This window comes from Tympanuchus pallidicinctus, unplaced genomic scaffold (genome assembly GCF_026119805.1).
Source record: "Tympanuchus pallidicinctus isolate F22 unplaced genomic scaffold, pur_lepc_1.0 scaffold1, whole genome shotgun sequence".
Classification (NCBI taxonomy): Eukaryota; Metazoa; Chordata; class Aves; order Galliformes; family Phasianidae; genus Tympanuchus; species Tympanuchus pallidicinctus.
The window spans coordinates 32185368-32199223 of NW_026294618.1; the positions used below are offsets into that span (position 1 = coordinate 32185368).

Here is a 13856-nt window from a genome sequence, read left to right on the forward strand (position 1 = left end):
TGCCCGGGGAAGGTCCCCAGTAGTTTTTATACGGGGTTTCTCCGCTCTTCCGGGGCTCCGAGTCACGGCGCCCGCGTCCCGCCCCCTCCATCTGCATGGCCGGCCTCGCCGGTGCCCCCGGCACGCCCACCCCGTGCGCACCCACGGGCCGCCCCGCGGCTCGGCACGGCTCGGGCACGGCGCGGTTTGGCACCGCGCGGCGCAGCGCTGCGCAGCCTCCCTCCCAGCTGGCTCTGGCTGCTGGCCGAGGGGGGAGGCAACAAGTGTACCCCTCCGCGGGGCAAGGTGCGCGCCCACGGCTGCCAGGCATTCCCTTCTTATTATTAGATTCCTGATTTTTAACCCCCTTCACCGCCCCCGCGGTGTTCCCTTACGCTCCAGGCGCAGCCGGCTCCGTAGCAGAGCGCCGGAATGCGGCTCGGAGCTGCGCGCTGCCCGACGCGATTTTCGGAGCCTTTGCGAGGAGGAGATCCCCCGAAGCGCTGTAACGGGGCAGCGCCGTGCATAGGGAGAAGCTGCCTGAAAAGTGCGGTGATTGCGGAGGGGTGGGAAATATTTAACACATACGTGTAATTTTATTATTTTTTTTTAATGTTCAATTTGAATAATGTTATTTGCCTGGTTTTCACCTGCTCCGAGAGCCCAAAGCGCACGCCTTATCCGATCCCGCTGCGCGCAGCCACCGGCGCTGCACGGCTGCTATGCGCCCCAGCGCCTCCTGCGCCCCCCGCGCAGCGCACGCGCAGGTTCCGCGGGGAGAAAGCGGCTGCGGAGGGAGGCGGGGGGGGGGGGGGAAGCGTGCGGGCGTTGCGTCACCGCTCGGGGCTTCGTGACGCGCGGCGCGTGGGGCCAATGAGGGCGCCCGGCGCTGTGACGCGCTGCCGCTCCGCGCGGGCGCTCCGCCAACTTGGGGGAGGAAAGGGGGGGATAGGAGGGGGGTGATGAAGATGGAGCGTACGGCGACCCTCCTCAGCTTTAGCTCCTCTCATTTTAGATCAACCCATCACACCCCGTGGGGGTAGGGTTTGTGTGCTGCCGTACCCGCAATGTGCGTGCACCGAACAGGGCGAGCACATGCGGCGCCTCCCGCCCAAAAAAGTCCCGAGGGTGCGTCCGGTGCCGCTGACCCCCGGTACAACGGGGAAGGCCCCGCCGACCGCCCGCCGCCGCCGCTCGCTGCCGCGTGACAATGGCGCCCCCTCCCGGGCGGCGAGCGCTGCAGGGGGCACCGCCGCGCAGAATGGCCTCGCTTCCCGGCAGGGTTTGGGGGTGTTGTGGGAGTAAGGACTCGAAAAGTACGAGTTGCAGCCCGCGATCTCCTTCGATCTCCTTCTGTCCCCACCCGGGGAACCGCGCGGAGCCATTGGTGTACTGGGGAGCCCTGTGCCTGCTGGAAAGTGAGAGGCCAGGAGAACGGTGCAGAGTCCTGTGCCAAGGAGGTTATTAAGAGGGAAAAAAAAAAAAAAAAGAAGAAAAAAAAAAAAAGAAGAAGCAGGAAGCTTTTAAAATCGGGATGTGTGTACACATGAGAGCAGGCTGAAAGCAGGAGCGCTGTATCTCATATCCGCTGGCGGGGCCTGGCAGCCATTAAAATAAACATGCTCAGAGGGGCAGCGGCAGCCTGCTGAAGGCTTCTGGCCTCCCAGCACCCCAAGGCCTTGGAGCCACGGCCTCCCTGGGCCCGAGTGTCCAAGGGCAGCCTCGTATGGAGGGAACCATGGGGGACACAGCACCGCCAGGCTGGTCAGGGCCCTGTACTTTGCCCAGGAGAACCAAAGCGCTCAGTGGCACCTGTGTTCATCTGCTAGAATGAGTGCTGCCCTTGGCCACAGGCCAGCTGGCAGTGGTTGGAGAGCTGACCCAGAAGGGATCCGAGCTGCCCCTTTATTCCAATTTAAACTAGGCCATCCCTGAGAGTCCGAGCAAGGACTGGCTAGTGACAGGCAGCGTTTAATTTGACTTCCCAGCATGTGGCAGTGAAACTTTAGCAGTATTAATTATAGCAGCGCCACAGAGCATTAGGTAGGCTGGTAGGATTTGATGCTATTTTATATGCATCTTATTTCTTTTCTCTTTCAAGTTGTTACCATTTGCAAACTTCAGAAGGAGGGTAGGCAGAAGCTCATTCTGGAGAATACCACTCTGGTGAAGGAATAGTAGGAGTAACACTTTTCAGTTCAGAAAGGTACATAGGATATTCATCATCATGCTCTTTTATATATATATAAACTATGAGTTATTTGCATCTATGTCAGATTCTTTTTACATCTCTTCCCCTAATTAATGGACACTAGATCAAGGCTGTATTTTCTTTATTAAGCTGCCTACATACCATGGATAAAGTGGAAATAGATCTTTACCAGTGCAGGCTGTTTTTTAGAGTAGAGGAGTATTCTGTATTTTTTACTCTTATGTTGCACTCGAATGTGGAATTTTTGTTAAGTCATTGAAAACTGTAGAATGAAATGTAATTAGGGTGCATTATGTTGTGAGAAATTCAAAAATATTTGTATGAGTTTCAGAAATCATTCTAATTATGACTGATCCTGGTGATTCTCCAGCGAATAAAAGCATTAATTCAGCTCATGAAAATGCACTGTGCTTTTAATGACAAATAAGTATTTTTTGAAGGAAAAGGTTTTGTTACTTTTAATTGTCAATGTGAGAAGAAATTCTTTGACAGCATTTGGGTGGGATTACTCATGCAGGCAGTTTGCATTGCCCAAGTGGTTAATGGGAAGTTAAGATGTACGGCATGAACTCTGCCTTTCTGTAAGTCCACACCAAATTGCTCAGTTAATCCCTTCACCCCAGCAGTGTTCTCCTTCTTGCTCCAGAACAAAGGAAGATTAGCAATACTGTGTTTCTGTGTGTGTTCGCGTCGAATGCTTGGCTGAAAGTCTTCAGTGTGAGAACTGCTGCACGGAACCAAACAGACTTTCCAGGTAAATTCTGCTGAATTGAAGAATTCTCTGTGTTTTCCTGATTGAACTCCATGCAAGTTGCCCATAACATCATCCTGGTTCCATTTTGCCCACTACATGCTATCTAGAACAGGAACATGCACTCTTTTGATGGAAAAAAAAAAAAAAAAAAAAAAAGCAAAAAACTTTTGACTCTTCATCTGTGTCTCCCAGAGCTTCTACTCAGAAGCAGTGGCAGCAGGGCTGGAGATGGAAGCAGCTGCCTAGAGGCTTTGGTTTCGCACATCCAAGTTTTGCCTGTATCTGGGACTGAGCATCCCCATCCTGCACATTCCCCCACTTGATGGGTTTAAGTGGAAGGAACAGGGTTTGCAGTCCATGGCTGCTCTGTTAATGCAGCCAAGGTACAAATGGATGGATTGACAGTCAGGGAATTCACCCCTGAACAGCAGTGCCACTTCAGGCACAGAACTAGTGTTAATTCAGCCAGAGGTATTTGCTTTCGTTAAGAACATCAGTCTCATCACCCTGTATTAACAGTCTGGGGATGATTTTACAGAAAGACATCCAGAACGAGTCAGAGAAGTCTAAAAACCTCTTTCAGAAGTTTAGAAGGAAGATGCAGCAAAATGTTATCCCTACAGTGTCACAAAAACTTTTGTAATATCATTTCATATAGAGCCCAGGAGCACTTAAAGCATTAAAAATTGTTTTCTGCTTCTTAAAGGTGGAAAGATGGAGCTGGGCAGCAGTCACTTGCAAACTTAATTGTGTTGGCACCCAATTTCTTGCTGGAAACAAGATTGTTCCTAACTGTCCTTGATCCAGCCAACATATGGATTTCTCAGCTCACCTCCAGATTTCTGGAGAGTTCAGGCCACAAAGTCCTCCTCTCCACATCCCTAAGGGAGGCAGCTTCCATCCCATTGCCTCCATAACACAGGTGGGCAGCCAGCAGCATGCAGAGCTGCGGGGAGATGCCAAGAGGACATCAGCCACCAGAATGAGGAGTTCAAAGCACACTTGGCTGGGAAGAGACTTTCCTTAGCAAAATGACTATTCATACCTTTGACAATAGAACAAGACATCGTACTTTCAAAGTAAGGTCTAAGACCTGGGTGTCTATAATGGACATACCTGCAAGCCTTTCCAAACCATTATTCGTTCATCTCTTTTCCCAAAATTAGTCTAGGTAAAGCTTGAGCATGGGTGTGGGGGCAGAATTCAAAAGCTGGTTTGTTTTGGTTTTGCTTCAGTTTATTTTTGGAAGAGCATTCAAGCCTGATTTTAAAATTCTTTTCAGAGACTGTATTAAAAAAATTTCTAATACCTTAATGTTCCATATATTTTATTGCCAACATTTATTTCCATATGTGATACCAGTAAAAATTACTACATCTTATAACACAATGGCCTATAGTAAGAATTTGTACTGGAGTTAGCACTGACTACTCAACACCAAAGCCCTTTGAATGCAATGAAAATTAGAGATCTCTAGGAAATAGTCTTTTCAAAATTAAATAGAAGAAATTTTTGTGCTTTGAAAGTACTGCAGCCCTGTTAGTTTTGTTTTCCTTCTGCCAGTTTTTACTGGAAAGATGTTTTACTCATCCTGGGAAAAATGTCAACATTTGGACTAAATGCTGTGTTGTTTTGAAAAGGTGCAGTTTAGAGCAGGCCAAATTAGCAGATTTTTCTGATGAGCCTGCCAGAAGCTTTTTGCAACTCTGCTGAGAAAGTGCTTGTTAAATGGAATAGCAGTGTTCAACACGTGCATTGTTGCAGTAGCTACAGGCCAAGTCGGAGGTTGGGGCACCCAGCCACTCATCTAACAGAAGTCTCCTCCTAAGGAGCTCATGGACTAAACAGAGCAATATCTTTTATCATAGTACCACCAGAATTTGCTCCCAGAGAAAGAATCGTTTGGATCACCTGTTGCTTGGAAATACTGGCCCCTGGGGATCTGAATGCAATTAAAATGAGTTATCCAGGTGCACCTGTTCAGCTGGGAGCCAAGGATAAGCCTTTCTTCTCTTCAAGTGGCCGTATTTTTCATCACTATGGGAGAGCCTTGAAAGCTTCAGTTCTCTGCCCACATGGGAAAGGCAAAACCCGATGTTTCGTGACTCATACATTCATGCAATCCCAGTTGCATATGACTGATAGGATTGTATGCTGATTTTACTTTTCCAGGTTTTGTTTATCCTACAATGCATTAAGCTCTTGTGGGAATACTCCAGTGGATTTCAGCATTCTGTATTTTCTTCAAGAGATATGGAGATATGGAGAAAAATGTCATTTTCTTTTTAAACAAACTGTTCTGCATTTGGAGCAGTGAGTTGCATCATGAAAACACAAAACACGAAGTAACAAAGATAGTTTTAGCATTTTTTTCAGAAAGAATTGGTTTTGCAGACTCAAAGCTATAATTTAGTTTTACCTGCTACAAAACAAAAGCTGTCTTACCACACAGTTTCACTGTTAAGTATATGTCTCCTGATGGAGTTTGGGCACCTTTCAGTCTTGATAAATGTTTTATAAATGTAGGAAAGTCCTGCAGAAAATGTCTTCCATTACCTAGTTACCGTTACCTTTACAAATGCATATGATGTTTCTAGTTGGGATGCATGCTTATTATATAGAATGTGTTTGCTCACACTGATTTTCTTGGTGCGCATTGAAATTATATATATTTCTGAGGAGGCAATTCTTGGCAGCTATCAAAAGGTGAGATACACATATTCAGCGTTCTTCCTGTTTAAAGCTGCTAAATTTTCCAGGCAATATCCCATACCTTGCCCAATCTGACTACTGTAAGTAGTGGGCTGCTGTGGAAAGGAGGAGCCAAAAATGGTCTTTTTACAGCTGCACACACACCAACAACTAACACAAAATTGTCGTCACCAGATTTCACACAATCACCAGGGTTGGAATGGACCTCAAGGATCATGACTCTCCAACCCCCCTGTCACTTGCAGGGCCACCAACCTCCCCGTTTAATACTAGACCAGAGTAGAGTGGCTTCTGATCATCTGGAGTGGTATGAATGCTTCAGACCTTTGGGCTAGAAGCAAAGAATCAAAGTGTCTTGAAGACAGATGAATGAAGCCCAGTATCTTAGGGCTGTGCAAGAAGGGGCACATTCTAAACACTGAACAGTAATGGATCAAAAGGATATAAGAATCCTGATCCAAGGAAGCAAGCAACTGGAAGTTGCCACAATCTATTTGTGCATCCTAGGAGAAACAGAGGATTTCTGTTGGTCCCTGTTTGCTACCATTTGCAAACCACAGATTGTGTCAAACACCCTAGCCAGAAATAACCTTCCTGTTGTCCATGGGATGCCACTGTGCTGGACCAGTGTGCCCTGCTAGCGTACCCAGCTCCTAATGATGTCTTAGCATTTCCAAAGTTCACAAGGTTCCCATCAAGGCTGAGGTTGGCAGGGACTTCTGGCCCAGTCCAAGTAGAGATACCCAAAGCAGGGTGCTCCGGCCCACATCGAGGTGGCTTTTGAAGATCTCTTAGGGTAGAGGCTCCAGCTAGGTGGCACCCAGCATAATTGCAGGTTAGTCAGTAGGGATATGCTCTTTATCTGTTTTGTGTATTTCTCTGTGTCCAACCATACTGTCACCCAAAAGCAAGAGGACACCCAATTTCTGTTTTGTTTCCTTCATCCTTAACTTTCTCCATCTCCTGACACAGATTGTTTCCAGCTGTCCACGTGCTGATGATAGCAGCTGCAGCAAGAACCTGGTTCAGCACTGCTCTGCTCTCATAAACAGGAATGCAATTACGTACTTTAGCAAAGCATCCACCCACAGCACTCCTTTTTCTTCCATAGATTTCCTTTTCCTGCATGAGAAACCTTGCTCCTCCACACCCTGTGCTTCTTTGGTGAGGAATCTAGCACCCTGTGCTAGATTCAAGAACTGCCTAAGAAGAGCATTTAGTCAAGAGTACAGAGGAAAGAAAATAGTCAATTTATCAATTACATTTAAAAGCAAAAGTAAGGCATTTTGTAATTTTTTTTTTTTTTTTTTTTTTTCCAAATAGAAAGAGAAATGTATCAGATATGCCAAAAAATGGTAAGGCATTTTTCCCCATGCACGATTTTTTTTCTCCTGAAAGAAGAAAATACTACAGATCAGTACCTGAAGTGGATTATTATTCATCACCATGTCCAGCTTCCACTTCACAGGAGGGTCAGGGAGGAAACAGCTCAAGGCTGTGTTACCACTGCTCTTCCTGAGATCCTGTGGGATCCCAAGTGGAGCCAGCTGCATCAAGAGCCTCCATCTCAAACAGCTGCAGGCTGCCACCAATTTCAGCAAGGTCTTCAGGACTCCAGCCCCTGCTGAGCATCACCTCAGTATTCTTATTAAAATGCTCTCATCAGTACCATTTACTGCTGGGAGAGATAGGCAGCTGCACAACAGCAGCTTTGCTGCACAACTGCAGCCCACTTTTTGTTCAGAGGGGCTGCAAACCCTTGCTGCTCAGGATGGTAAAGTTGTTTCCCTGCAAAGCTATTCTAGAGTATAGCTATTTTCTCTGACCTGTTACAGCTGTGGAAGAGCTCAGAAATCAGCCAGACCTAAGAGGTATGATCCTTCCCCAACTGGAAGGCACCAAAGCAGCTCCTGCCCCCTGCTCTGGCAAAATTTGAAGCCCAGCTGCTAACTGCCCTTTCTCAGAGCAGCCTTGGCCACCCAACTCTGCTGAGCTCAGCAGTAGCACAGCTGAGGTCTGAGCCATAAGCCGGCTTCGTGAATGGATAAAAATAGTAAGGCACAAATAACTTTTACACTGAAATAAGGGTAATCCTCACGTACCCATTCTTTTTCTCTGAGAAGCTCTCAGATATGCAAAGGAGCAGAGACTAATGCAAAAATACTCTTTCAGCCACAGCACTACATGGCACTTGTAGTTCTCATTTATTCCTGCACAGACTTCTTGGGCGTGGAAAGTTTCTGGTGGCCTCAGGCAAGGAACACCCCAGAGAGTAATCTCAGCCCACCGTGGGATTGTAGGAAGGAGCCAAAGCAGGATGGGAGCCTTTCTTTCCAACTCAAATGTTTGAATGTTCCCCATCACAGTGGAAATCTTTAAGACAGCTCATTTGACATGATGCTGAGCCAAAATATGGAGAACAGTTTGTGAAATTTCATCCTTTTGAAACAGAGCCCCAAGCTTGCCTCCTACTCATACCCGAACCTAATCTTATCCTGAGCGCACTCCCCTCTCCTCCTCTTGTCCTTCCCAGGCATTAAGCAACTTTGTTGTGCACATGCCACTTAGCATGTGAGAGCACAGAGGTGTCAGCAGGCCTACGAGGTGCCCTGGTAAATGACAGCAGAGCAAATGGTACACCAATATTACTAGTCCATTTCTTGTTCCTCTGCTGAGGACCAGTCTCTTTTCCAGATTAATCCCCAGAGGTTCTTATTTATCAGCTTAACATTTGCTTCATTTGCCACTAATTTCCAAAGAACACTTTGCCCAGGAGACCTGTTGTCCTAATGCAGAGTTTCAAAGAAAGATTAATACTTCCCATTCCAAATGCTGCTCTCATTCAGACTAGAATAACAGAGCAGGGGTTTGGCTCTGAATACATGGAACTTTAGGAAGAGACAATGTGTGCTTGTGAACAGAAGGCTGAACAAACAGCACTGGATTGTTGCTGGAGTGGTTTGCAGAAGTCCCCTGTTCAGGAGGATATTCCTCACTGGTCTCTTCCCCACCATCCTGGGGTATCCTCTAGGAAGGAGCCTTGCATTTCTGGCCTGCACACTGTGCAGCCTTCTTACTATTAGAAAGCTCCCTACGTGAGGCACTGCTCCTCCAGCCATTAAACATGGCATTTCCTTGCAAGGAACCAGCAGAGCGTGATTCCGTCTGCTGATCACATCACACTGTGTGCCCGCTTGAGGCAGATAACACACTTCTGTAATTTTAGGATGGGAAAAATCTGCTGCCTTTATTTTACAGCACTTTACTGCTCTGAAAAATGGCACCTTGATGGCTGTCAAGTAACACATGACTTTCATTAGAAATGTGCTTGTTTTATACATAATTCCAGGGTTTGCCTTAGATTATGTCATCTGGATAAGTATACTGGTCAAACTTTAAAGTGGCTGAACACCGGCAGTCAAGGTGGTTCTATTTTCTTATGAATTGATGCATGCAGCTTTTCATCACTCACTGCCTTAATCATCCTTGCTTTGCTCTCATGATACCTTAGCATTTTATCACAAACTGCACCGCCCCTGGATGTACTCATGGGCCAAAGAAGCAGAGGCACAGGCAGCCCCAACGCATCCCCACAGCTTCTCTGCACAATGGAGCCAGCTGCTGATTGTGTGAGCTGCCTTCTGTGCTCACACACCAAGACACGAGATTATCCAGTGCCTGAAAACACCACACCCAGCCAATGCCCTGAGCTGGGGGTGAGCAGAACTGCTCTCTCCTAACAGCGAAAAGGAAGCAGTAGACTGAAAAATAGATGGGAAATGATTTTGCCATTCTGCCTCTAACAAAATGTAATCCCGAGCTGATTTGTTTTTAAGAAGTTCTGGCTGTGTTCCAAAGGGCTGCAAGTTCCAGAGATGAGCTATCCATTTCCTCTAGTCTTTTTAACATGGCTGCAGCTGAACTTTTAAGCCAGATCATCCCAATTTACCAGGCATGAGATTATTGCTAGTGTGCAAAATGAGGTAGAGAATTAAAAATAGCCCTGCCGGTAGCTGTGAAGTCACTTGATCTAAGGCTTAGTTAGAGGTTTATGTGTCATTTGCAAGTACGTGAGTTCCAAAATAGGCTGCTTGGTAAGTCTGTGCTGCAGGGAGCTGTGAAGCACAGATTTGACTTCTTTCTTTTCACAAGTCAGCTTAGGATGTAGAGGCATGGGAAAAAAAAAAAAAAAAAAAAAAAAGGAAAAAAAAAAAAGAGGCAGATTTCAGAATGAATTAGCTGGGTGATTGAACTGCATGTGATAAAAGAAGTACTTGTAGACTTTGCTCAGCTCAAAGCAATTGTTCTGTGCATGTGTTCAATGCTCTCATACAGCGCAGCACAGCAAATGTGTGGCCCGCGAAGGCAGAAGTGATTAAATTCAGATTTGTAGAAATCATGCAAGCAAAATTTAAAAAAATACCTAATGTTCTACAGGTTTGTTTTTTGTGTGTGTTTGGGGGGGAGGAGTGGAGGGGTTTTTTTTTTTTGTTGTTTTTGTTTTGTTTTGTTTTTGTAAAATGCCTCCAGTCTTAGCAATTTTAGCTAGGGAATTAGTTGAGTAAGGAGAGATTTTAATCAGGCATCCAAAAGGAAGGAAGCAAAGCTCCAGGGTAAGCTAATACACTTTCTTCCTTCCAAAATATATCATTTTAAATTTAAAAAAAAAAAAGATTCGTTTCTCAAAGTATTTTTTACTTTTTCCAGGGTGGATGTAATTCTTCCTTTTATCACTGGGAAAACACCATACATCTAACTGCAGCTCATAATTCTTCTGTAACTACAAATGAAGAGCAGGTTTGCTGCTCTGGACTGCATGCCAGACAGTCTGCAGTCACATGACAGCAGAAGCTGCTCACACCTCCTAATCCCTTCTTGTTTGTTGTCTCTTTTTTGTGTGGATGTGTTTTCATTCCCACATAAAGAAATAGGAGTTTCAAAGCAAACAGTGCAAAAGGAAATTTATTTCATGTATCTCCTGTGCTGCTGAAAAGAGAATGTAATTCTGTGCACGTTAGAATACATTAGCAATTTATCACAAGGCATGTGCAGTTTAGTCCTTCTGAACAGCTGACTCTTTCATTCTTCTTGCTAGCTAACAACATCTTGTTTTGGTTGCTGAGATGCCAGAGGTTTTAAAGTAGAACTTCCTATTAATCTCCAATAGTACAAATGCTACCATTAAACACCCAGCAGGTTTGCAGCCACTGCACCTAAAGCATCATGGTTTCAACTGTTTTAATACAACAAAGAGACGCAAATCACAAGGAGCTGTGCTGGTTGATAGTACCTGACAGACAAATACGGCTTGCCAATGTCCCAAAGAAGAGCTTGATATTACATGAACTCTTAGCATAGGTGATTCCATGTCTCATTCTTTAGTTTTTAAGGGCTCCACTCAGCCCCCAAGCTCCTCTTCCCTGAGCATCTTCCCAGCTTCGGATCAAAAATGCAGAACAGGAGTCCTGCTGTGGGGTGATACAGGAGCTTGGGGGATCATTTCAGGTAGCTCAGCTGAAAATGCCTTCATTGTTTAGCAGCCTGCAGAGCAGCCAATCTCCTTCCCCCATGCCAGTGCTGTTCTATGAAATGTGTGTTTTTCATAGACGTAGGTCTGCAAATTTCATCTGATACGTAAATATCTAGAAAAACGAAGCCATTTATAAACACTTCCCCTCCTTCCTCTTCTCCTTCCCTGCCCTGCTCCTGAGATATGCCTTTTGGCAGGGTGAACCTCGCATGTCACAGGCTTAGTCCACATGGCTCCAGAGCAAACAATGAAATATTAAAGGTATAGTGGTGGTGGGCAGTTAAAGCCAAAAGGAAAAATTAAGAAATAAATTAAAAAAAAAAAAAAAAAAAAAGAGAAGCAGTTTTAAACCTAATGGTATATCTGTTGGTTTACAACTTGTCCAACAAGGACCAGAACCCTGAAGTACATTTCTGTTATCTGACTTTCAGTTATTGAGTGTCCAACCTTTTATGTATTCACAGGCATTTTCCATAGGTGCTCAATTTCCATTATATTTAAGCCAACCCATTGGTTTCAAAACTTGACACCAAAGGATCTCTCCAGGCTTCACAATTTGAGCAAGCTGTGCAATCACAGCAGCAGCTCTTTTGATAGAGATTTGCTGTCTCAGGATGAGTTTTGGTTGGGGCACTGCTCATCTGCAGCAAAACAAGATTTTGGATGTAAACACTGCACTGACTTTGCCTCCCCCACGTGTAGTCACACCAAGTGGGGACTTGGATTTCTGTCAGGACTCTTGCACACCAAACACACTGCAGCTGCAGGGGCTGCATCACTTTGAAACCACCTGGGGCTCATCTGGTGGAGGGACAGCAAGGAAGAAAGGGCATTTGTGTGCCAGCCTCATGCTGTGCTCTTCCACCTTTCTGCTTGGATTCTGCTTGGCAGAGTTGGATGCAGGGTTGCCATTCATAACTGTAATCTGGTGCCAATCCTGTAAAAGCTTCCTTTTAACAGAGATAAGATAATGCAGTCTAACAGTTCTTTAACAAAATAGGATTAATTAGCAGGAAGCTGGCTGCTTAATTCACCATTGACCTGTAAAGCCTAGTAAGAATGAGGTCACCGGACATAATAGAGCTATTTAGGAGTTTAGTGCAAACTCCAATAACAGAAATCATCTTCTAAAGCTCACTCTGATAGAATAAAATTTGGAGGTAAGGAAACATTGCTTATTAAGGACAGATCTAATCTTCAAAACAGTGCACTCTGTATACTCAAAAGTTTATTCCTTCCAAAACAAACAATTGCAACATCTGAGCATTCGGTTGGTGGACACCAGACTTTGACATTCAAACTCATCAAGTTTTTGTATCCCTTCCCCCTAAGTCTGTTATATAAAGCTCACTTTTTCTATGACCTTAATATCTCACAAGATCTTCACATTATGAGACTCTTATTTCATGTTTCAACACACAAGAATCAGTACTTCTCAGTGCATATCCTGAGCAATAGTCGTGATCAAATGAAGTTTGTTTAAGGATCAGAAAACAATAGTGTACATATATTTCCATAGCTCCCCAATTTCCCTCCAGCTTCTACCTACTTTTCCACTTGTTTTTTTCTGACAGCAGCTGTCTGCAAATTACAGTTTCTTTTACTAATACACATATTGATATATAACATTTTTGCCAAAGCAGTGTTCCTGTTTTCACCCAAGAATTTCTTATTTCTTCCCCCTAAATTATGTCCTTTCTGTTGCCCACAATGTTGAAAATCAGGATTATCAAGCTGGGTTTCAGTTGATTACAGCAAACATCATCTTTGAAAGTGGTAGATTCAGAGACATTTACAGATCAGAAATAAATACCACCCAAAGCCATTCTCAGCAGATAAATGCATCTGTTTCTGAGCGCTGTGGTCAGGTAAAAAACCACGCAACATCCAAGCTACAGAACAGTCAAAAAAAGTATTGATTTTGATGTACCAATTCTATTAGTGCTCTGCTTGCAAAGCAGGGGGATGAACAGTTCCTCTTAGCTACCCATATGGAAACAAAAAGACTTTCCTCTTTAATTTCTTTTTTCATTTATTATTCCCTCCATCTTCAAAGCCTTCATGTAGTAACTGGCTACTGTCCCACCTATGCTTGCCAAGGAAGCTTGAACATATTCCTTAAGATAGCCAAAAAGGTCATTATAGTTTGAAAGAAAACATTTCTTCTACCCAGGAGCTCAGCACACCATGTCCCTATTTTTTCAGCCTGCTGCCAATAAGAGGAAGTGAGATCTCTTTTCAAACTCAATAACGAATAGTTTTGTGTGTCTACTACAAAATATCAGGAAGCCAGACCCACTTTTTTTATTTAACACATGGAGCCAGATTCTCAGCTGGTATATGCTGAAATTGCTCTACTGATGCAAAGAAAAATATACTGATTAGCATCAGCCAAATTTCTGCTCTACATATTATGTTTGCAAAGTAAATGGCATAAATCATGGAAATTGTACTTACTTTTTCCATTTTGAGATATTCTTCCTCAGTATTCCCTGAGAAAACATTGTTGCCTTGTTAAGGTGCTAAGGATTCAATTAAAAAAAAAAAAAAAAAAAGATAGGGTCAAAATACATCCACAAAACTTCAAAACTTTTCTAGTACTATTCATCTCTGTTACCTCTACAGTCACAGCGCCAAAGAGGTGAATAGTTCCTCATTTCTTCTCCTGT

General features: G+C 44.5%; 1 protein-coding gene across 11 annotated transcripts in view; it reads right to left on the reverse strand.

Moving 5' to 3' along the window:
* Positions 1-915: 915 nt before the first annotated feature.
* The window catches only part of LOC128078703 (uncharacterized), a 36300-nt gene continuing 23359 nt past the window's right edge, over positions 916-13856 (reverse strand). For 2 of the 11 annotated variants that reach the window (XM_052679204.1, XM_052679219.1), the window contains exons 2-3: positions 13645-13709; positions 916-1390 (exon numbers count right to left, since the gene is read on the reverse strand). In XM_052679204.1, the coding sequence (XP_052535164.1) occupies positions 991-1390; positions 13645-13709 (465 nt within the window). In that variant the 3' untranslated portion in view covers positions 916-990. The other 9 variants (XM_052679197.1, XM_052679212.1, XR_008205767.1 and 6 more) reach the window with 7 other exon arrangements.